The following is a 24,384-nucleotide window of genomic DNA, read 5'->3' on the forward strand; positions in this document are numbered from 1 at the left end:
ATACAAAAGCAAGTAGCAGGAAGAAGTTGGAAATAGATCTTATAGCTAAAATGAGTTAAAAGAGTAATTTTGTAAAGATGTCTTTTGGATTGTTTCCTATTCAGCTATTTTAAAATTAAGGTAGAGTATTCACTTACCATTGTCGTCAGCAAATATTTAGTGGCATTTAGCAGCCAGCTAATTAGGATTTCCTCAGACTTGGACAATTTGGTAGCTAATGAAAAGAAGTTGGATGTGGTTCCAAATTCTGAGGGCTGTGCTGGATCCAAAGTTAAAAACTCTGGTTTTAGCAACACTAGAAGCAAAAAATAACTGAAGAGTCTTGAGATAATGGCCTTTGGCTTCAAGTGTAGTTCAGTCTTTATTTCAAACTCTCTCTAAAACCTCAGGAGAGAAATTTGTCTTGGAAGCAAACTAAGCCTCAAAAATCTGTCCCATTAGCCAGTGTTTCTAGAGCTGAGAGGATTGCAGTGATTACAGAGAGTTTTTGCAGTTGTCCTCAGTAAGTTACAAATGGCCTCTGTAGGATTTAGGGGGCTGTGCTGAAGGCACAGACGGTATCCATACAGATGTAGTTATTTTGGCTTTGGTCTTAGGGAAACCTTGAACACCTGATAGCACAGTTATTTGTTTTCCCAAAGCTCAGCATGGACTTTTTAAAAGGTGGTGTAAAAACGACAGCATGCAATTTTTTTAAGCTTCCTTAGTTGTGAGCTGTGTATATTCCCCTGTGAACTGTTGTGTATCAAAATAGCACTTCTTACCCGTGAGATCCTTTTGTCAATGCTGCCAAAATATAAGAGCAAAAGCCATTGCTGTCTATGTGGAGATGAGACGCTATGGCATCTGGCTTATATATCAATGTACTGCCGGGCTTTGTGGTGACCTCCTGTTCACTGAGTAACTGGCCAGAAAGGCCTTTGTGACGTTGTTTTTATATAATATTGATCCAGCTCTTGGGCTAAGTCAATTCCTTGGTCAACTTCTTGTTTTGCTTTTACTGTATACCCACTGAGTCTTTGAAAGCAATCACTTTCCAGATGTCTTTGTTATCAAAATGAAAGATACTTAGGAAGGTTCTAACTTGATCATTCCTGCCTTCTAGATGTGGTGCCTTTGTTTTCCTTCTAACTTTGTAGTTACAATAAAAGTGCAGAGAGGTAATAAACAGTTATAAAAATGTTTCTAACACATTTTTTTTTTTCTTAAAAAGACTGGAGCTGGGAGAAACAAAAAGAACAACCCAAAGAATACCAACGCATCCTACAGTGCTTCTTAGATAGAAAAGATTGTTGCTACTCTATCCATCAAATGGGTAAGGTCATAAATCAATAGTTTAAAGGCAGTGCCTATTCCTGTTCCTTCTCTTCCCTTGCCTTATATGTGGCTCCATTAAGTTGTCCATCTGCTTAATTATTTATGCAAAAAATTAGGAGTTTGTGGCTTACTGGAAGATCGTTTGCTAACATGTTAATTTTTTCCACATAAAAACAGCACAAATGGGTGTAGGAGAAGGGAAATCAATTGGAGAATGGTTTGGACCAAATACAGTTGCACAGGTGTTAAAGTAAGTAAAAGAGTCTGGCGCCTGCCTTATTCTGCTGTCTCCTATGCTTCCCTCCCTAGACAACTAAACCTCCCATCAACCTAGGTATTCTTGCAATCCCTCTAAGCTATTCTTCCCACTAAACCATCAAATATCTGTGCCATTTTGCTCAGATGGCTCTTTTAAATGTGTAAGCATGGATATCTGTCTTGGTATATCAGAGTTATATTCACTGGTAGCAGTATATGTGGCTGTATCCTAGGACTCATTCAGTGTCTCATGCTGCAGATTGATGCTCATGTGCCTGGGAGCCATTGGCCTGAGGGTCCCTTTGAAGCCAAAAGTTTCATACTAAGTGGTAGAGGCTAAGCCAGCCTAAGCAAGAAATGGACCCTCACAGGGCTCCTACATGCACTACATAATATTTAAAAACCCTGTTCATTCAGCTTTTTCTTTGTACCTTTACTGTGCTAAGTTCTGGGTGTGCAGAAATAAACTTGACATAGTCCTTGCCTCAAGGAACTCACCAGCTATTGGGGGAGACAAACCCCAGGGAAGTCTTGGAATCAGTTTGTCATCTCATAGCAGACTCAAGGTATCCCACCATGGTATTCCAGTTGTCTTGTTAAATACCAGAATTCACCTTCCACAGCAAGAGGCAAGGTGGAGAGGTCAGGACCAACTTTTTGAAAGCAAATGGGGTGAGTGATGTTAGTACTTTTACACCTGCAGACCACTTTACCTGTTGTCACTCTCCTTCCTAACAACCTATCACTGATGGAAACTCCATGAGGGCAGAGATTGTATTTATCTTGTTCACTCTGTAACACTAGCACATAGAACTGCCTGGCACGTGTAAGTACGCAATAAATGCTCGATGAATAAATGAAAATGGCAGCCAGAATCTGGGGCCAGATTTAGGGATCAGAAGATTGAAACCTTCTGGCCTCCTTTGGTGTAGAACATTAAGCTCCTGGGCACTATAGGGGGACCTATTCCATGCAAAGTACAGATGGGACCCTGTTTCTATTACTAACCAGTCTTCAGTGAACTAGAATGCTTTGGGAATGTGTCTGTGAGGGGAGTGGCCTGGATTTTTTGGGGACCCAAGGAAAATCTGTATTGACTTTACTCCTTCCTAACAATGTAACCTCTCTGAGGCTGCTTTCTTGCCATAGTCAGAGTGCCTTTTGGGCATCGCTGACTCTGCTGAGTGAAAATCTGGCAGTGTTTCAGGAATCACTGTATGAACGTGGTGTGGAAAGTATAAGAGATTAGAATGGCTGTGCAGAGCCCAAAACCCAGCTTGAAATGGTTGGTGTTAAAACAACATCCTTCAGAATTTGCTTCTTTCTTCTAAATTTTAAGGTTACCAACAACAAAGTGGAAACCTAGATTTTATTTTATTTTATTTTTTCAGACAGAGTCTCACTCTGTCGCCCAGGCTGGAGTGCAGTGGCACAATCTCGGCTCACTGCAACCTCCACCTCCCAGGGTCAAGCATTCTCCTGCCTCAGCCTCCCGAGTAGCTGGGATTATAGGTGCCTGCTACCATGCCCAGCGAATTTTTGTATTTTTAGTAGAGATGGGGTTTCACCATGTTGACCAGGCTGATCTTGAACTTCTGACCTCGTGATCCACCCGTCTCGACCTCCCAAAGTGCTGGGATTACAGGCGTGAACCACCATGCTTGGTGTAGATTTTTTAAAGAATGTAAATGGGTTCCAATTCATCATGATCATTAGCATTAACAACAGCATATTATTATTATATTATTGTTATTCTTCTGGAGAAAGATAATACATTAAAATGAATGAAATACAAGGGTGATGGTAGTTAACTTCCTGGGAGCTACCTGGTAGAGAGACTGTGTTTTCTTTGGTCCAATGAGACTGGTCTTTACCCACACATCCCAGAAATAGCCAGGTTAAACATGGCCTCATTTAACTGGCAAGGGAAGAAGAAGGAAAGGGAGAAATAGGTGGGGTACTTTACAGAGACCTCAGATCATCTCTCTTTTAAAGGGGTTTTCTTTCTAATATACCATAAAGTCCTGCAGTTCAGCATGGTGGCTCTCTTCAGCTGCTGGCCAGTAAAGCTCGGCACCCAAGTCAATCTGCGGCCTATGTCACTTGAGAGGTATTCTCAGGGCAGCTGGGGAGTGGTAGAAGTGATCTCTCTCTCTCTGTCCCCTCTACCCACTGTCTCTCTCTCTCTGTCCCCTCTACCCACTGTCTCTCTCTCTCTGTCCCCTCTACCCACTGTCTCTCTCTCTCTGTCCCCTCTACCCACTGTCTCTCTCTCTCTCTGTCCCCTCTACCCACTGTCTCACTCTCTCTCTGTCCCCTCTACCCACTGTCTCTCTCTCTCTGTCCCCTCTACCCACTGTCTCTCTCTCTCTGTCCCCTCTACCCACTGTCTCTCTCTCTCTGTCCCCTCTACCCACTGTCTCTCTCTCTCTCTGTCCCCTCTACCCACTGTCTCTCTCTCTCTCTTTGGGTTTACCTGGAACATATTCTCCATATTATCTGTGATCCCAAACAAATGTCTATTTTTTATGGACAGCTTCCTTTAAAAAAAATTTTTTTTTACAGTTTCCCTTTTGAAAAATGAAAATTCAGTAAGTCAGAATGTCTTTTATTTAAGAAAACAAAGTCTCTTGGGACTTTGAGAGCAGATGCACGGGTAACTTTTCTTTTTACCCCAGTAGGTGTCCCATCATTTTGTGAAGTAGACTTCTCCAGCTTGTAAAGCAGAAACTTCTTTTTGAGGTTCAGATACAGTGACTCAGGGACATTCTCAAGGTCTCTAGATGTGGAGCGTCCCAGAGCTCTGGCAAAGAAGCCGAGCTAACCTGAACACCAGCTTTTCTGTGGCTCAGTGTTGGTGACTTTAGGAACACTGGGCATAAATTGTACTGTTTTCTGCTGATATTTCCATCTTCTCAAATTGTGACTTCCTTATACATTGCTTTGCAGAAAACTTGCTTTATTTGATGAATGGAATTCCTTGGCTGTTTATGTTTCAATGGATAACACAGTGGTCATTGAAGATATCAGTGAGTTACCAGTCTGTTTAACTTCCCAGCTGATGGGTGATGAGTTCCTTCCTCACCATTCAGAATTCTGGGACTCAAGAGAGTCTCTCTGGTCTTCCCCACCAGGGCAGGGGAGCTTAGGGGAGCACAGGGCTCTGATTCTTTCTTTTCAGTTTTCTGAGAGGGAGAACAGTACCACACTCCTTCCCTGCAGAAAACACAAAGTGCATATAATTTATTCAACCACCAACAGATCTTTCATGGAGGCTCACCCTTGTCCAGGTCTGTGATTCCTGCACTGAGGAGTCAGAGCAACCTAAAGATACAGTCCCTGTCTCAAAAGCCCTGGCGGACTTGAGAAATGAGATTCTTACAATGAGCCCAGAATCCCTATTGGGAGCTAAACAAGTACCCTGCGGCCGGAATGAAAAGCATGAGCGCTAGAGGAATGGCCTGGGCTTCGTGCGGGTGGGGAGTCAGCTGAACCCTGGTGGCAGAGGAGAGGGCCTTCTAGGCAGGGTGGGGGGCATGTGAGGTTCCCCTTAGTTTTGATATTGGAGTATCTTCTAGGGCTGAAGACTCCTTACTTATCCAATTTTCTGTTCTTCCATTTCTAGAAAAAATGTGCCGTGTCCTTCCCTTGAGTGCTGACACAGCTGGTGACAGGCCTCTCGATTATTTGACTGCTTCAAACCAGAGTAAGGGCACCTCTGCCCACTGCCCAGCCTGGAAGCCCCTGCTGCTCATTGTGCCCCTTCGCCTGGGCATAAACCAAATCAATCCTGTCTATGTTGATGCATTCAAAGTAAGTCACTTCTTTCCCCGAGCCCATTGCTGCCTGCCCATCACACCGCCATCTCAGCACAGAGATCCGTGAGCAGCAGTCCACAAGTGAGTTGAGAATCTTGCATTCTCTTTCTCTCCAGGAGTGTTTTAAGATGCCACAGTCTTTAGGGGCATTAGGAGGAAAACCAAATAACGCGTATTATTTCATAGGATTCTTAGGTAAGAAAGGAGGAATCACAAGTAAGTCATCATGGGCTGTGGGAGGGCGTGGGGACAAGGTTTGCATGGGAGACCAGGCAGTTCCAGTTAGTGGGTTCCCATCTAGCCCAGGGATGCCACGGCCTCTGGTCAACTCCTTCTGGCTCCAGCCTAACTAATGGAGAGTTATGTTTCTGTGTGCCTGACAGAAAGCAGGTCCAATTTCAATGCCTTTACTTCCTTGCTTCTTGATAAGATGGTTCCATTGCTTTCCCACTGGATAGCCCCAAGGTCACAGCATTGCTCCAGCACATCTCTCTCCTGCCTGTGGGGCCCAGGGTGGTGGAATTTCAATCCCTTGACTTTGCCAATATCTCTCTTATTAGGGCCTGCTGGCTCATTGTTCAGAGCTGTGACAGGGTGGGAATTAGAGGAGGCAAAGACAGAAGTATCCTTTTCCTGAGAATGGGGACTAAGCCTTAAAACCACTAACCTCTTAATGTGGACCCGAGCAAGCAGCCCAACATTGCCTGCATAGGAAGGCACCTCTGGAAACCCAGTCTCTTGACTCACTAGCTATGACCAGAGACATTTGAGGTCCTTGGTACACAAGGTAAGCTAGCCTAGTGCTTCTGAAGCTTTAGCATGCACGTGAATCACCTTGAGAGCCTATTGGAGTGCAGGTTCAGTAGGTCTTGGGTGGGGCCTGAGAGTCTGCATTTCTAACTAGGTGGTGCCAATGCTGCTGGTCCACAGACCATACTTTGCATACCAGGGCCTAAATACCTGGTTAGTGTTGAAGAGCATGTGTTAGAGAGTGATGTGGCCAGGAAAATTTGGTACAGGACACCTGTTGCAGGGGTGGGATGGTCTGAGACTTGGCCTCAAGAAAGTTATGAGCTCAGATTGGTTGACAAAGAAAGGAGAGCTACAGGAGTTACAAGGGAATGGCATGAGGACATGTGCAAAGGACAGGGCAGAGATGGCCTTAGTCATCCTCCCCAACACATCTCCTCTTGGACATTCAGGGAGGTGAGGTGGGATGGGAACAGACACACCTGGCTTTGCATGCCAATCCCCCATTTGCTACTGTGTGACTTCAGGAAAAAGATACCAGTATTCAGTCTCAGTTTCCTCTTATGTAAAATAGGGTTAATGCCTGACTCACCCTATTGTCACCTTACAGTAAAGCGTTCAGCCAGGCATATAGGACAGTCAGTGAAAGGTGGCTGCACCTTGCTTGACCCCAACACCTCTTTCCTTTGCCAACCCCTTCTTCCTCTCTTTAGGTTGGCGGGGGGCGGGGGGCGGGGGGCAGGGGGCGGGGCGCAGGGATTGCACAGCTGCCTCTGTTTTCTCTAATGCTGCTATCTATTGGTTGAGCCTAAGAATTACAGCTAAATGGAAAATGTAGAGCCTGTAAAGGCTTTTATTTTTCTAAGTATAAAACCTAGTATTTGGAGTTCTGCAAAATCAGATGCCCTCTGTTCCTAAGCACTTGGGTTCAAAGAAAATGTTGCAAAAAATAGATTTCCAGTTGTTCATGCTTGACTTAGTCCCTTCAGGCGGCTATAACAGAATAGTATAGACGAGGTGGCTTTATAAACAACAGAAATTTATGTCTCACTGTTCTAGAGGCACTGTTACCTTACCAAGGACCTCAAATGTCTCACTGTTCTAGAGGTCCAAGATCCAGGCACTGGCAGATTCGGTGTCTGGTGAGAGCCCACTTCCTGGTTAATAGATGGCTGTTATCTTGCTGTGTCCTCACATGGCAGAAGAGGCAAAGGAGCTTTCTGGAGTCTCTTTTATGAAGGCACTAATCCATTCATAGGGGCTCCACCCTCATGAATAAATCACCTCCCAAAGGCCCCACTTCCTAGTACCATCATATTGGGGGTTAGGATTTCAACATATGAATTTTAGGGAGACATAAACATTCAGTCCACAACAGTGTTTAAGGACAACTTTGAAACAGATTAGAAAATAACTTTGGAGGAATCTCAGTGAATAGTGTATGTGAGTCCTGGGTGCCCTGGCCTCCCTATCCCAAGTTACCTCCAGAGAATTTCTCCAAGGTGGTGTAGCCGTCCTGTTTCTTGAGGCCACTGGGTCAGAGTAGCTTTTGTGAAGTTTGACTACTCATTAAAAAGATGTGGGCAATCCTCAGTTCTTTAATACCCCAAGACAGAGGTTCACATAGTGCCCATTTGCCTGTTAACTTTTATGAGTCCTTTGTGCAAACTTCACTTGAGGGCTTTAAGTCCCTCCGACTCCCCTTTTCTGACTCACACCCTTACTGTTTGAGGTTGAGTGGTCCAGATTGGCAGAATGTCTGAAGCGAGGGAAGAGATGCAAGTTGCCATTTTCTAAATAGTTGTCCCATTCCAGAGACTCTGCAAAGTGTATTATCTCTCTTTCTACACACACATATATATATATACACACACACACATTTATACATATATATACATACATATACATTTTATATATTAAAAATATATATTAAAATATATAAAATGTATTACATATGCATATACAAAGTATTACATATACATTTTATAAATATGTAAAATGTATGAATGTATATATAAAATACATTGTATATATAAATAAATGTATATATAAAAATATATAAAATAAATGTATAAAAATATATAAAATAAATAAAATGTTTATATAAAATACATATAATGTATTACATATGCATATACAAAGTATTATATATTTTATATATAAATATATAAAATAGATAAATAAAATGTGTTATATACACCATGGAATACTATGTAGCCATAAAAAGTAATGAAATCATGTCCTCTGCAGCAACATGGATGGAGCTAGAGGCCATTACCTAAGTGTACTGTATCTCTTGTAAGCACTCTCAGAAATGATGCAGCTTGTGGCTGGGTGCGGTGGCCCACACTTGTAATCCCAGCACTTTGGGAGGCCAAGGCTGGTGGATCGCCTGAGCTCAGGAGTTCGAGACCAGCTTGGGCAACATGGTGAAATGCCGTCTATACCAAACATACAAAAAATTAGCTGGATGTGGTGGTGTACGCCTATAGACTCAGCTACTTGGGAGGCTGAGATGGGGATTACTTCCAAGCAGATTGCTGGAGCCCAGGAGGTCAAGGCTGCAGTGAGCCAAGATAGTGCCACTGTACTCCAGCCTGGGTGACAGATCGTATTAGTCAGGGTTCTCTAGAGGGCCAGAACTAATGGAATATATATACATATATATGTGTATATATATGTGTGTGTGTCTGTGTATGTAACATACACACACAGACACACACACACACACACACATATATATAAATATAAAAATATATATAAAGGGGAGTTTATTAAGTATTAACTCATATGATCACAAAGTCCCACAATAGGCCGTCTGTAGGCTGAGGAGCAAGGACAGCCAGTCTGACTTCCAAAACTGAAGAACTTGGAGTCTGATGTTTGAGGGCAGGAAACATCCAGCGTGGAGAAAGATGTAGGCTGGGAGGCTAGGCCCATCTCTGTTTTTCACATTTTTCTGCCTGCCGCCCTGGCAGCTGGTTAGATTGTGCCCACCTGATTAAGAGTGGGTCTGCCTTCCCCAGCCCACTGACTCAAATGTTAATCTGCTTTGGCAACACCCTCACAGACACACCCAGGATCAGTACTTTGTCTCCTTCAATCCAATCAAGTGGACACTCAGTATTAACCATCACAAGTCCACCCCTTGTCAACTGGTACACATATACATCTCCTGAGATCATACATCATCTTCAAATAAAGACAATAATAAGGTCATAATTTGTCTAACATAATACAACTATCCTTCGTACAACTGGACACGCACCAATCCCCAACCCAAATACTATTACGTAAACTTAACAATACTTAAATGCTGATGTGAAGTCAATAAATCTTATGTCACATGATAAAGGAGAAAGGATATAAAATGAGAATATCTTCTGAGTACAAGTGTATATATGCGCAAACATGTTTTTAACAAAAGAAGGAGGAAATATTCATGACAATTGCAGTCCTCGTTTCTGTAGCTGGTCACGTGGTTGTAGCTAGTATTGATGACTACCTTCTTTTACTACCCATTCTGTATTCCCTTTGCCTTCAATAAACACTTCAGCAGGTCATGGTTTTTTTTCCTGGTGGAGTGACCCAAACCTTCATTCCTGAAGGGTCTGGGCCATTTGTAGTCCTGCCTGGATTGGGCTGTTGTAGTTTCCCATTGACCTTAATCACAGGGCATGGTAATACTAAGAGACACCCAAATGGATCTCCTGTATTCCATGCATACTTTTTCTTACCTCCATTGTGGGGCAGTAGACTGATTTCATCTTGATAGTCCGAGTCAGTCACCCCAGCCAACACTGTAACTCCCTTATTAGCCTGTTGATGTAAAGGTAAGAGGAGCCCAAAGTATCCACGTGGCAATCTTAACTTCTGATTTAATGGAATCGTTGTGTCTCCTGGTGGCAGCATTTCTTCCTCTGGGACTAAGACCTCTAGGCCAGCAGAACTTAATGTCAGGGGAACAGGAAGAAAAAATTTTGCTAATGGATCACTAGGGCCGATGGTGAGTGGTGCCACTTCCACTTCCACCCCTTGATTCCTGGACCTGTGAATCCCGGCTATGAGAGAAAGAGTACCATATATTGAATGCCAATTCAGAGCTTACACAGCCTTCTGGAAAACTTTGCCCCAGCCCTACAAAGTATTGTCACCTAGTTGGCATTGTAATTGTAACTTCAAAATGAAATTCCACCATTCTATCAATCCAGCTGCTTCAGGCTGATGGGAAGCATGGTAAGACCAGTGAATTCCATGAGAATGAGCCCACTGCCACACTTTCTTAGGCATAAAGTGAGTGCCTTGGTCAGAGTCTGTTTGGAATACCATGATGTTGGATAAGGCTGATGGGGAACATGGTAAGACCAGTGAATTCCATGAGAATGAGCCCACTGCCACACTTTCTTAGCCATAAAGTGAGTACCTTGGTCAGAGCTGTGTGGAATACCATGATGGTGGATAAGGCATTCTGTGAGTCCATGGATGGGAGTCTTGGCAGAAGCATTGCGTACAGGATAGGTAAATCCATATGTAGACTAAATGTTTATTCCAGTGAGAATAAATCTCTGCCCTTTCCATTCTGGAAGAAGCCCAATATAATCAACCTGCCACCAGATAGCTGGCTGATCACCCCGAGGAATGGTGCCATATTGAGGGCTCCATGTCGGTCTCTGCTGCTGGCAAATTGGGCACTCAGCAGCGGCCGTAGCCAGGTCAACCTTGGTGAGTGGAAGTCCATGTTGCTGAACCCATGTGTAACTTCCATCCCTGCCACCATGGCCACTTTGTTCATGGGCCCATTGGGTGACGACACGGGTAGCTGGGGAAAGAGGCTGAGTGGTGTCCACAGAATGGGTCATCCTAGCTACTTGATTATTAAAATTCTCCTCTGCTGAGGTCATTCATTGGTGAGTACTCACATGGCATACAAATATCTTCACAGTTTTTGACCACTCAGAGAGGTCCATCCACATATCTCTTCCCCAAATTTGGCATCAATTTCCCAATCATGCTTCCTCCAAGTCCCTGACCATCCAGTCAAACCATTGACTATAGCCCATGAATTAGTATATAATCACACATGTGGCCGTTTCTCCTTCCATGCAAAGTGCACAATCAGGTGCACTGCTCAAAGTTATGCCCACTGGAAAGATTTCCCTTCAATGGGCCAGAGTAACACACCCAAATGAGAAATGTGTTGCCTCCAAAATCCAAATAGGCCCAGCAGGCATTGTGTCTCTTTCTTGGTTGCAGGAGGGGCCAATTGCAGCAATTTTTCCTTCACCTTAGAAAGAATATCTTGACAGGCCCCACACCACTGGACCCCTAGAAACTTTACTGAGGTAGAAGGTCCCTGAATTTTAGTCAGATTTATTTATCCCAACTTCTGGGAAATAAATTATTGGCAAATGTCTTACCAATAAGTCCAGTGTGTTTGCTACTTCTTGCTCACTGGATCCAATCAGCATAATGTCATCAATGTAATGGACCAATGTGGAAGTGAAAAGCAATCAAGGTCTCTCCAAATAAGATTATGACACAAAGACAAAGAGTTCATATGCCCCTGAGGTAGGACAGTAAAGATATATTGCTGGCCTTGCCAGCTGAAGGCAAATTGCTTCTGGTGGGCCTTATGGACAGGAATGGAGAAAAAGGCATTTGCTAAGTCAATGGCTGCATACCAGGTACCAGGAGATGCGTTAATTTGCTCGAGCAATGAAGCTACATCTGGTACAGCAGCTGCAATTGGAGTCACCACTTGGTTAAGCTTACAGTAATCCACTGTCATTCTCCAAGATCCATCTGTCTTCTGCACAGGCCAAATGACAGAGTTGAACTGGGATGTGGTGGGAATCACCACCTCTGTGTCTTTCAGATCCTTGATGGTGGCACTAATCTCTGCACTCCCTCAAGGGATGCAATATTGTTTTTGATTTACTGTTTTCCTAGGTAGAGGAAGCTCTAATGGCTTCCATTTGACCTTTCTCATCATAATAGCCCTCACCCTACCAGTCAGGGAGCCAATGTAGGGGTTCTGCCAGCTGCTAAGTATGTCTATGCCAATTATGCATTCTGGCACTGGGGAAATGACCATGGGATGAGTCTGGGGACCCACTGGGCCCATTGTAAGTCACACCTGAGCTAAAACACCATTGATTACCTGACCTCCATAAGCCCCTACTTTAACTGGAGGACCACAATGATGTTTTGGGTTCCCTGGAATCAGTGTCAGCTCAGAGCCAGTGTCCAGTAGGCCCCGAAATATCTGATCATTTCTCTTTTCCCATTGCACAGTTACCCTGCTAAAAGGCTGGAGGTCTCCTTGGGGAAGGATGGGAGAACAATTCACTGCATAAATTGTCAGTAATATAGTGAGGTCCTTCCTCAAGGGGACCTGGCCTCCCCTTCATTCAGGAGGTTCTGGGTCTGTAAACTGGCTCAAGTCTGGAAATTGATGGATGGGCTGTGAGTCTCTGTTTTTGTAATTCAAATTAGTCTTTTGTGCATTTGACCTAGAAGTTTTCTGCTTATATAAATTAAGTAGGAATGCAGTAGGCTTCCTATCAATTTCACTTCTAGGAACACCATGATTAATTAGCCAATGCCAGAGCTCTACATGAGTCAGACTGTTCTGATTGCAGTAGTCTGAAAGCAATAGTCAGACTATTGCTTTGACTCTGCTGTCAATTACGGTAGCTACGCCCACCTTGCCTTTGATGGTTGAGTGCTGCCACTTGGCCCCTGCCACCTCAGGATCCAATTATTCCCATTATATTTAAATTTTGTAGTTGAGTGACTGCAGTTCCCACTGTTAGATCTGACATACAGAGAAGAGCAATTATAGTACTCTTCGAAGATGCAGGTGCTGCCCTCACAAATCTATTTTGCAAGGCATTGGTCAAGGGTATATCTTCTGGACTCTCCCAGCTGGGGTGAATAGGTCTGAAGTGACTAATCCACTCCACCATCCCAATCTCCCTAAGCCTTTGGATCCCTTCCTCTACATAAAACTAAGGGAGATCAGGCATTTTCATCTCGCTTACAGTGGACCATCTTTTAATCCATATTTCAGCTAACCAAGCAGATAAGCTATTTAGAACCTTTTTTAACTCCCCGAGCTGCAACATTAAATGCAGTTTCTAACATAGTGGGCCCAAATCAATAAATAGCCTGATCCAACTCTGTGTTCCTTCCACCATTATCCCAGACCCTTAATATCCGTGCCCATGCCTGTTCTCCAGGTTTCTGTTTATATAAATTAGAAAACTCAAGCAGTTCTTTTTGAGTATAGTGCACCTCCTCATGGGTCACACTCTCAATCTCACCTCCAGGAGCCCACCAGGACTTTAGTCTAAAGTCTGGAAGCAAACAGAGGTGTTGGGGGTGGCTCCTGAGGAGAATCCACATTATCTTGCCTGGCAACTGCCTCAGGGGAGGCCATCACTGTTGCTTCAGGCAGCGCAGGGTTTATCTCCTCAGACAAAGGTGGAAAGGCTGATGACAGCATGGGTCAGGGAGGGGATGTTGCCACTACTGGAGATGGGAAGCTGTTTCTTCTGGCAAAAAAAGTTCATCAGAGTTTACAAACTCAGTGTCCCCAGCTTCATCAGGGTCCACCCACACATTCCCATTCCAAGTTGCAGGGTCCCATTCTTTTCCAATCAATGCCCTCACTTTAACAGTAGACACCTGGCGAGGCTGTGCATGCATCTTTTGTTGCAGGCCAGCCACTCGCATGATAAGAGCTTGTGTCTGTTTTTCCACAATTTCAGCTCTTTCTCTACAGGAGATAAGACTCTCACTTAGGGCAATCTTAGCAGATTTTAGGTTGAATATCTGCTTCTGAAGCCTGGAGTTAGAATCCCTGAGTTCATTTTCTTTCATCACTTTGTCCACTGAACTTAGGAGCAACCAACCAGCTTCATTATGTTCCTTGGCTTTCCACGTATGGTCAATTGTATTTTGTATAGTCACTGAACTCCTTGCCTCTCATGAGCGATGATTCAGGTGTGTCAAATGCATTATTTTGCATAACTATCTAAACAGTCCACACCAAGGACTATCAGTATTCCCTATACTATTAGAAGTAGAGTCCTTAGCATTTTTGGGTCTAATCATATTAAGTAGCCAACTCCAGAAACCCCAAAACCAATGAAAGAACTCCATCCTAATATTCTGTTCCTCTAGAACAACTCCTGGTACCAAAATCTGTATCAGTCAGGATTCTCTAGAGGGACAGAACTAATGGAATATATATATATATATATATATATATATACACCATTTATATAATATATATATTCCATTTATATAATACTGTATATATATACATATATGAGTTTATTAAGTATTAACTCACATGATCACAAGGTCCCACAATAGACCATCTGCAGGCTGAGGAGGAAGGACAGCCAGTCTGAGTTCTAAAACTGAAGAACTTGGAGTCCAATGTTTGAGGGCAGGAAGCATCCAGCATGGGAGAAAGATGTAGGCTAGGAGGCTAGGGCCGTCTCTCTTTTTCACATTTTTCTGCCTGCCACCCTGGCATCTGGTTAGATTGTGCCCACCCAGATTAAGGACGGGTCTGCCTTTCCCAGCCCACTGACTCAAATGTTAATCTCCTTTGGCAACACCCTTGCAGACACACCTGGGATCAATACTTTGCATCCTTCAATCCAGTCAAGTTGATACTCAGTATTAACCAGCACACAGAGGGGAGACCCTGTCTCAAAAAAAAAAAAAAAAAAAAAAAAAAAAAAGACACGGCTCGTAAAGCTCCACTCCATGCACATCCACACACACAGACATACCACCCATGGGAAAAGGTCCAAGTCAGAGTCAGAGAAGATGTTATTATTCCCAACACCTTAACTCCAAACATCCCAGCAGATGACTCAGTTCTAAACCTGTTTTGGCTTTCTATTTTCTTGCCTACAACTTCCTTTCCCTCAGACCTTTCTGTGGTCTTGGGTAGGCTTCCTTCTAGCCATCTTGGTTGCTCTTTAGTGTAATCTGTGGCTTTTTCGATATCACTGATCTTGCCTACCTGTGGTCTAGGGGAAAAATATCTACCTTGACTTTCATAAAGCAAATCATATGGGGGGATTGATTTCTATATACTCTTAACCATACATTTGTAGGGAAATACTGTTGATTTGCAGTAAAATAATTCTCTGGCCACTTTCTATTTGTGTTGTGTTTTAAGCATTTCACAGAGGTGAAATCTTCTGGTCCTTGTAATATACCATGAGGCAAGTAGAACAGGCCCAATGACCCTAGTTTAAAAACAAGAAAATTAAGACAGAGTGAATTAAGTGGTTTGTCCTTGGCTTATGATAGAAAAATGTTAAACCTTTCAAGAGACTTCAGAAACAAACATATTCTTTGCCAACAGAAACATGTGGCTGTGCCCAACACAATCCTGGATACCATTTCGGAGGGAGTCTTTGGGGCATCCTTCCCTACCCCAGTCTTTGGCAGCAGGTAGATCTCTCCTTGCTCGCCTGATGTAGCCGAGCATACAGAGAACCAGATGGCCTTCAGGCCCCAACAGCGAGGCTGGGGTACCTCGTAGGCACTTTTGCCTCCTCAGCCTGTGGCTGATGAACAGTAGAGGGACCCTCGGCCCTTTGAATATCAGGTCAAAGCAGAAATTTTATTATCCTAAACTCCTTCCATGTCATTTTGGGCCTAGACTTTTTCAATTTAATGAAGCATAGACTATATCTCTTGTGTCAAGGTCAGTCATCTCAAAGTGCATTTTCCAAGTGAGCGGTATCTGTACTGATGTTAATGTGACGAAGGCAGTGCTTTCTAACAGAAACTTACTAACTTGCTAATAAGTACTAGCTTGCTAGCTAATCAGGACCCGAAGTCAGCTCACTGGTTTCTCATCCATAAAGAGTCAGCATTCCCATTCCATAAAAAGTCAGCATTCCTTTTGAAGGTCAGGACCTCCTCCCTTACCAGAGGTGCTCTCTGAGCGTGGGGCTAAGAACCAGCGGTCTAGCCTGAGATGCTTTCCAATGTCAAAAGAGGCAGAAAGCTCCCTGATGGTACCTGGGCCCGTGACCTGGTGACCCCACCTACCACCTCTTTGTTACTGCTGCTCACAGAGCCTGCCATGCCATCTGTGGTCTCTCATTCCCACATTTTCTCAAACCTGTCACTTTCCATTTTGGACTTGGACTTTGAGGAGATGTAAATGGTAGGGCACGTCTTCTCATTGAATGATCAGATTTGGGTGCAAGTGGCTTCCTTTAATCATGCTCACCCTGGCTTCAGGCTTTCTGTCATTCCATTCTCATTGTCACCAAGGGAGGGGTTAAGAGAACCAGAGTGCCTTCTCCCAACGACAGCAGTGGGGCCAGGACTGGTAGTCCTTTGAAGGTTAAGCATATCTCCTTCAAAACAGGTGATGAGCTCATCTTCTTGGACCCTCACACAACCCAGACCTTTGTCGACACTGAAGAGAATGGAACGGTTAATGACCAGACTTTCCATTGCCTGCAGTCCCCACAGCGAATGAACATCCTGAACCTGGATCCTTCAGTTGCACTGGTGGGTATTCGTAGGTTGAGTGGGCCAGGGGATACGATGTGTACAGATTGGTTCCCTGGGAGTTATCCAGATTGCTAGGTAGGGAGGCAAGAGTATGTTTGCTCACTATCTGCATTAGAGGCAGTAGAGTATAGTGGGGAAGGAATGGACCCTGAAGCCAAACTGCTCCAGTTGGAATCTTGGCTCTGCCTCTTACTAACTGTATTAGTCTGTTCTCCCACTGCTAATAAAGACATACCTGAGGCTGGGTAATTTATAAAGGAAAGACGTTTAGTTGACTCACGGTTCCACATGGCTGGGGAGGCCTCCCAATCATGGTGGAAGATGAAGGAAGAGCAAAGGGGTGTCTTACATGGTGGCAGGCAAGAGAGCTTATGCAGAGAAACTCCCATTTATAAAACCATCAGATCTCATGAGCCTTATTCACTACCACAAGGACGGTATGGGGGAAACCACCCCCATGATTCAGTTATCTCTACCTGGTCCCACCCTTGACACATGGGGATTATTACAATTCAAGATGAGATTTGGGTGAGGACACAGCCAAACCATATCACTGACTACGCACTTAGGAGGAGTGAATCTTTCTGAGCCTCGGTCTTCTCATCTCTAACATGAGGAAAACAATAGTTCCTTCCTTATGGGACTGTATGAGGTGCAGTGCATGTAAGGCACTTAGCACTGGGCCTGGCACATTGTAAGCATTCTGTAAATGTTAATTATCATCATCTTTCCCCCGTTTCCTTCTTGTCCTCAAATTATTGCTACCCAGGCACAGGGAGGAAGATGGGATATCACTAGGGAGAGATAAGGGAGCAAGATGCCCTGGGTGCACACAATCTAGGAAGCTGCAGGGTTTTCCGCCAGAAGTATGATTGGTGTCTACACACACTGAAGGGGCATCTGCCTGTGAAGTAGCCAGTGGTTCTGAGGCCTGTCTGCATCCTCTCCTCCAGTTTAATCCGATTGTCAGTATACCAGTGACCAAGAGCTGCGAGTCCTCCTCTTGTGAACCATTCTTTCACTACTCTGGGATGGCTTTGAGGTTGAGAAAGCGCAGACTGGTGGTTCACTCTATTCTCATAGATAACTTCCTGAAAGTCAATGCCAGCTTCTTAAGTATTGCCTCTAGCTAAAAGTACTATTTGGCTTTTGTTTGTTGGCTTAATTGAATGTTCTTTGGAGATGTGTATTTTTGTACACTGAAAGTAATGGAATTAACCCTACACTTTGAAGATGATCTTCAAGTTAAAATATCTCACAGCATGAGGAAAGAGGGAAAGGGACAGAGAGCAAGGGTGCGAATGAGATCAAGACTTGAGAGAGTAATGTGTATGTCTGGGTAAGGGAATGAGTTAGGAGAGAGAGAAGCCCAGGCAGTCTTCCTCCTTTATTGCTGGGAAGTCACATCCACAGAGACTGGCCCACATCCTAATTCTGGGCCAACAGCTCCATTGTGCAATACCAAGGATAATTCTAAGTTGTGTTCTTTTGCTTTTCCCTAAGGGATTTTTCTGCAAAGAAGAAAAAGACTTTGATAACTGGTGTAGCCTTGTTCAGAAGGTAAAGCTATATGTTTTTCTTAGTCTGAAAAATGAAGTCACTCAATTTTATTCCTTTTCAAGATTGTTTTTCATAGTAAAAAAAAAATCCTACTCTGATACGACTTTACTGCAAGAGAAAGAAACTAAGGCAACAAAGAAACTATTAAGGTGTGGGGAATTGTGCATAACTTTGGGGGAACTGAACAAAAATTTTGGTTTGAAGTATCCTTAGCATGTCAAGGGAGTGATATTTTTGGTGATGAAACTTAATGTTTTATCTCATTAATAGAGAATTATTTTCTAAAGGCAATACTTACATTTTAGAATGCAGCAAAGCTGTATTTATGTCACATTTAAAGGTGGAATGAGAATTTTCTGGTAAGACTATGCCTTTTATTTTATTTTATTTTATTATTTTTTGAGACAACATCTCGCTCTGTCACCCAGGCTGGAGTGTGGTGGCGGGATCTGGGCGCATGGCAACCTCCGTCTCCCAGGTTCAAGCGATTCTCCTCCCTCAGCCTCCCAAGTAGCTGGGATTACAGGCGCCTACCACCACACCCAGCTAATTTTTTTTTTTTGAGACAAAGTCTCGCTCTGTCACCCAGGCTAGAGTGCAGTGGCATGATCTCCGCTCACTGCAAGCTCCACCTCCCAGGTTCACGCCATTCTCCTGCCTCAGCCTCTGGAGTAGCTGGGACTACAGGCACCCGCCACCACACTTGGCTAATTTTTTGTATTTTTAGTAAAGACGGGGTTTCACTATGTTTGCTAGGATGATCTCGATCTCCTGACCTTGTGATCTGCCCGCCTCGGCCTCCCAAAGTGCTGGGGTTACAAGTGTGAGCCACCGCGCCCGGCCTAATTTTTGTATTTTTAGTTGAGACAGGGTTTCACCACATTGGCCAGGTTGGTCTCAAACTCCTGACCACAGGTGATCTGCCCACCTCGGCCTTCCAAAGTGCTGGGATTACAGGCATGAGCCACCGTGCCCAGCTAAGACTATGCCATTTAAATTAGGATATATACCATACATGTTGGACTGCCACTGAAACCATACCAATATGTAGCAATAGTCTCTTGGGACAGATTTAATTTGACTAACTGACATTTCTTTGGAGCCAATGCTTCAGGAACATCTCACCCCTAAAGTGAGCTGGACCCATGCATCTGGCACAGGAACTATGCCTCATGATGGAGAATAGGCAGTGAGTGCTGGCCTTCATCAGATACTCCCCGCAATGTCCTTCCTTCCTGGCCAAACAGTATCTAGAATTGAAGATGGCTGGGTCTTCCGATGGTTCAAGTAGAGGATGCATGTATTTTCTAGGCCCCTATTTTTACCTGGCAACCAGCAGACCACTGTCTCAGGATTTGGGGTCAAAGATTGCCAATTAGAAATGTGACTCTGCAGTATTTAAAACTGTTTCGGTATCTCCCCAGGAAATTCTGAAGGAGAATTTAAGGATGTTTGAATTAGTTCAGAAACATCCATCACACTGGCCTCCCTTTGTACCTCCAGCCAAGCCAGAAGTGACAACCACTGGGGCAGGTAAGCTGTTGTTCAGTGGCTCTCAGCTAGAAGACCCATGTATAGCAATTGTTTTATGAGAAAGAAGGAATTGTGGCCCATGCTTTCTGTGGACAGTAAAATTTCTACTTAGCTGGAGTGATCAAAAAATGGTGCTTCCGATTATTTTAATCTTCAGATGAGCTGATATTTACCAATTTCAAAGAATGATAAAAGAAGAAAATGAGCTCGTTGCAAAAGTTCCATGCAAAATCAAGATGACTGGATTGCTTTTTCAGGGTCTGGTTCAGGATAGCAAATTGAGGCCATCGATAATTCAAAGGTATCTTGAAGGGCTTGCAGAGCCTTGGCCACATCACCGTCGTTAGGTTTATTTAACAAGTCTGGCTATTTTGAGTCTTTATAGAGAATTCTAATACTTGGCAGTAGTTCTAATTGTAAGTCTCCTCCACACAAGTCTTTCTTTAGTAAAGCAATTAAAAATGCATAGTCTTAACTACTGAGTAATGTATTGATTGACCACTTCAACCCAAGTGTCAAGCTTTTCTTCTTACTCATTTCCATATTCTGATAGAATTCATTGACTCTACTGAGCAACTGGAGGAGTTTGATCTGGAGGAAGATTTTGAGATTCTGAGTGTGTAGAATCCTGGGAACTCAACTTGAAGGTCTGTCTTCCATCTGGCACCATAAAAACATGAACTTATTACAGAAAACTTTTCTAGTCAACAAGTGCCTATATGCCAATAGCATACAAACTCAATAGCAATCATGACTGAGCCAATCACTGTTTCTCAGAAAAACAAGACAAAACAAATGACAGTAACCCTTCCCTGGAAAGAAATAGAACAATCATGGAGCCTAGGAGCAGACAGATGAGAAGGAGTTCATTGCTTCCCAGCTTGTCTTACATGGCTACAGCAAGTCTTCAGCTGCTGCAATGAGGAAATGGACATCTAGAAGACAGGCAGCAACTCTCAGCTTGCTTCAAGCACCAGCAGATAAAAGATGGTTAAGCTGTTCTTCTTCATCCTTTCAGATGTGACCTCTTTGGGACTAAATACTAAGAAGCAATCTGTTCTCTTGCTCAAATAATAAAGTGACTGAATCAGGGAGGAAAAGGTTCTTGTTAAATTATTTGATTGTGTAGTTTAAGTAATTATAATTTATATCAAAATGTTTGTCAAAGAAACGATGTCAAATGTACACTGCTAGATCTCCCTCCTATTTGCGGGAATCTTACTATTTAATGGGTCACTGTCCCCATTCTTACTGATACTTTTGTCAGATGTCACCCTGTCCTTAAATCATGATCACTTAAATCAGGGGTCAGCAAACTTTTTCTGTAAAGGGCCAGACGGTAAATATTTTGGGCTTTGCAGGCCATGTGGCCTTTGTCACATCTACTCAACTCTGCTGTTGACATGCAAAAGCAGTGATAGACAATATGCACGTAAATGAGTGTGGCTGTAATCCAAGAAAACTTTATTTACAAAAACAGGTGGAGGGCTGGGTTTGGCCTGCAGGCTGTAGCTTGCCAATCAGCGACTTAAATTGTTGATTTTTGTTTGGTAAATTAAAAATAAATTGTGTTTGAAGTATACCCTACTTGGTTGACAGCCATATTTAGAATTGTTCATGTGGTAAATTACACACTTAATCTGTGCTTCATATACAATTCCAAACCATTTGAGGAATAGCAGCGTAATAGGTTTTAAAGCATGTATTCATCAAATTAGCGTTGCTAACCACTTTCCTGTGAGGATGAACCTCAAGCCCCAGCCATATCTTCCCATTTTCCTTTCCTTGCTCCCTTAACTTGCCTGCATTTCACCCCAATCCTTAATCAAGTCCTGAGGAAGGCCAACAACTGGAAGCTAGCACCAAACCAATTCACTTGTTTCCTTAGATTCCAAGTTTTTCTTTTTTCCCCAGTATATTCCAATGGTTCAAAATTCAAAAGATATAAAATTATATTCAGTGACTTGACTCTCTCTCTGATAGGTCAGTTCCTCCCTTGAAAATTCCCAATGGTATTAACGTCTTGTTTATCCTCCCAGAGGATGTATTTTATGCATATATAAATATATGCACACACACACACAGAACTCGGATTTGTTTTTAATGACTCCAACATTCTCTTTTATTTTATCTACAAATGATCCTAAGGCTGCAGAAGTATGAAAATGCCCTTCTTGAACTCTTTTTTTAATTCAAAAAATTTATTTATTTTTATCAACCTACATCATGCTTTGATATGTTGAACTCTAGCATGTGACAGGGATAAAAGCAGGCATAGGCTTATCTTGAAGCAGCTAATGGGTTTGTTGACCGTTAGAGGACTGTTTCAGCCCTTTGACTTTGATCATCTTCTAATTTTTTCCTGCCTCAGTGTTTTTTTATAGAGTTCGACTTGGCAGTAACAGAAATCTCTCAGGCTCTGAGAGGGACTCATAAATTGCAGTGAGATGGACATTAGAAAAGTTTTCATAAAAGAGCATCAATAAAGAGTCACATGTTCCGATTTCATTTATTTTATTTGCTATGTACAAAACTGACATCATGCTTATTACTCAGGAGGTGAAGATAATAATAATTCAGATTATGCTGATTATGCTTTGTCTGTATTGGCACAGTGTATATAATACTTAAGGAAACAGAATCACCTGGAAGAAATTGCCTCATGTCAACATAGCTAAGAGTGTTCTGGGAAACTGGTAATTAAAGAAAATGGCTAAAACAAATTCCCCCAAACAGAATACAGTGTACTGCATAGCCAATTCAGGCTTGCTTCAGGTCTGCTAACTGCTCAAGAGAAGAGTGTGCTAGATTTTTATGAGGTTTAAAAAAACATATTAAAATAGTTTAATAGGCTACCTGTGAAAGAGCAATTGGGCAACCATTTAGCAGAAAGTCTTTAACATCCTCAGAATATAAGGAAAACAACACTGTGCACCTTCAATTTGCCACATTGCACACATCTGGATGGCATTTGGAGTAAACAGGGACTTCTGAGAAACTGGGATGTGGGATTTACCTTTGTGTTCCTGGAGTCAAAAGCAAAATTCACACATCCTTACCCACCCACACCTCTACTCCTGGCCCAGGAAAAAAGGCTGTCATTCTCATTCCCTTTGATAGGCTTGGCCACATTTGTTGCATCCTCTGCTCTACTTTGGACCAGGCCAAGTCCTCTGTCTCTGGCTGGAGGGGGAGCCGGCAAGGAGGAAACGGTTTGTCTAGGACCATATGCCATTAATGACCACCACCCCCAACCCAGCAGCTGGACTTCAAGCCTCCCTAAGCCATATGGGGCCCAGTCTTGTTCATTCTAGAGAGAGCTAAAGCTCACCCTGGGCTACTGGGTGGCACCTCATTTCAATTCTCTTGCCTGCCTAGACACAGTGGGCCTCCTTGAACAGTGAGGACTTGCCCTGTACAGACTTGAGCCATCCATGAATATTCGCTTAGATAATTTAAGTGTGGAAACACTGGGTTCTGGTTAAAGCCAAATAATGTGTGCTGACCTCTGTACACGAAGAAATGACTGATTAGCGATTAGGGAGAGCTTTTCGATCAAGACAGTGAGGAGAAAGCGAGCAGTGGTGGCCCATCAAATCTTTCTGAGGTAGCCATGAATAGTCACACAATCATCCAAATCAAACAGTAGCACCAGCTTGACGGAAACGGGACAGCAGATCTCAGCAGGGTGGGCTCATCTCTCTGGACCCGAGGGCTGGGGTGACGAGTGTCCCGTAGTCTAGCCCAAATGAGACTCCAATGTACAACTTGACAGATAGGCAAAGGGGCTCAGGCCTTCCTTCTTCACACCATTCAGGTTTGTGAGGTGACTGTTGTGAGGGGCAGGGGAGGGCAAGGGGCAGAGTGGCAGGTGCCACCCTACAGGCTTTTCATACACACCTGGCAGCGACTGACTCGAGTGTGGAGCTGCCCAGCTTTCAGCGTTTCAGACACAGGCAACTCCCCAAACTGCTGCCTCTCCTCCACTGTGGTCAACCAGAAACTGTATTTGTTTGCAAAGTAGTGGCAGGTGCCTCGGGCACCACTGCACTCAATGAAAGGGGTGGCCCGAAAGTCCTCTAGGCAGGAGCCAGGTGAGACCAGGGACTGGCCTCCACCCTCGGCACCAGCGGCAGTGTGCTGAAACAGACAGGAGATTCGTGCGTGAGCTGTGCCTGCCAAGGGTTGGTGTGGGGAGGGAGGGGTGCTCCGCTTCTACAGGAGGCATATGAGCTTCATTCCTAAGCCCTGGTTCTTTGTCTCAGCCCCCACTTCAAGCCAGCATACCAAGAGCTGTGTTTTAGGGGCAGGGGCTGCTTGTCCTCCCTGATAGCAGCTTTCAGGGCCAAGAGTGCCCCCCTCCAAGCTCCCTAGTGCCCCCCCTAACCCATTATGTGGGCAATGACTACATGTCAAGCAGTAATTCCCAAACTGCTACTGTCCCACTGGGTTCAGAGGTGTGTTAGGTACCCCCTTGCAAAATTTCCACCGACAAATGGATCTGAGAAAGGCTGAGTGAAGGAAAATTCAATAGGCTTCTGGACTGCAGTTCTCAGAGCCCTCTCTCAACCGTGCACTGTACTCT

General features: G+C 43.7%; 2 protein-coding genes across 7 annotated transcripts in view; one reads left to right on the plus strand and one right to left on the minus strand.

The window, feature by feature from the left end:
- The window catches only part of ATG4A (autophagy related 4A cysteine peptidase), a 75,859-nt gene extending 54,478 nt beyond the window's left edge, over window positions 1-21,381 (plus strand). For all 3 annotated transcript variants that reach the window (XM_050777169.1, XM_050777170.1, XM_050777171.1), the window contains exons 5-13: window positions 1,214-1,315; window positions 1,495-1,567; window positions 4,525-4,604; window positions 5,201-5,388; window positions 5,510-5,588; window positions 16,558-16,703; window positions 18,210-18,266; window positions 19,691-19,799; window positions 20,353-21,381. In XM_050777169.1, the coding sequence (XP_050633126.1) occupies window positions 1,214-1,315; window positions 1,495-1,567; window positions 4,525-4,604; window positions 5,201-5,388; window positions 5,510-5,588; window positions 16,558-16,703; window positions 18,210-18,266; window positions 19,691-19,799; window positions 20,353-20,423 (905 nt within the window). In that variant the 3' untranslated portion in view covers window positions 20,424-21,381. The remainder of the gene's footprint in view (window positions 1-1,213; window positions 1,316-1,494; window positions 1,568-4,524; window positions 4,605-5,200; window positions 5,389-5,509; window positions 5,589-16,557; window positions 16,704-18,209; window positions 18,267-19,690; window positions 19,800-20,352) is intronic.
- Window positions 21,382-22,300: 919 nt separating this feature from the next.
- The window catches only part of COL4A6 (collagen type IV alpha 6 chain), a 415,076-nt gene continuing 412,992 nt past the window's right edge, over window positions 22,301-24,384 (minus strand). For all 4 annotated transcript variants that reach the window (XM_050777161.1, XM_050777159.1, XM_050777162.1 and 1 more), the window contains one exon: window positions 22,301-23,939. In XM_050777161.1, the coding sequence (XP_050633118.1) occupies window positions 23,679-23,939 (261 nt within the window). In that variant the 3' untranslated portion in view covers window positions 22,301-23,678. The remainder of the gene's footprint in view (window positions 23,940-24,384) is intronic.

Source organism: Macaca thibetana, chromosome X, assembly GCF_024542745.1.
Source record: "Macaca thibetana thibetana isolate TM-01 chromosome X, ASM2454274v1, whole genome shotgun sequence".
Lineage (NCBI taxonomy): Eukaryota > Metazoa > Chordata > Mammalia > Primates > Cercopithecidae > Macaca > Macaca thibetana.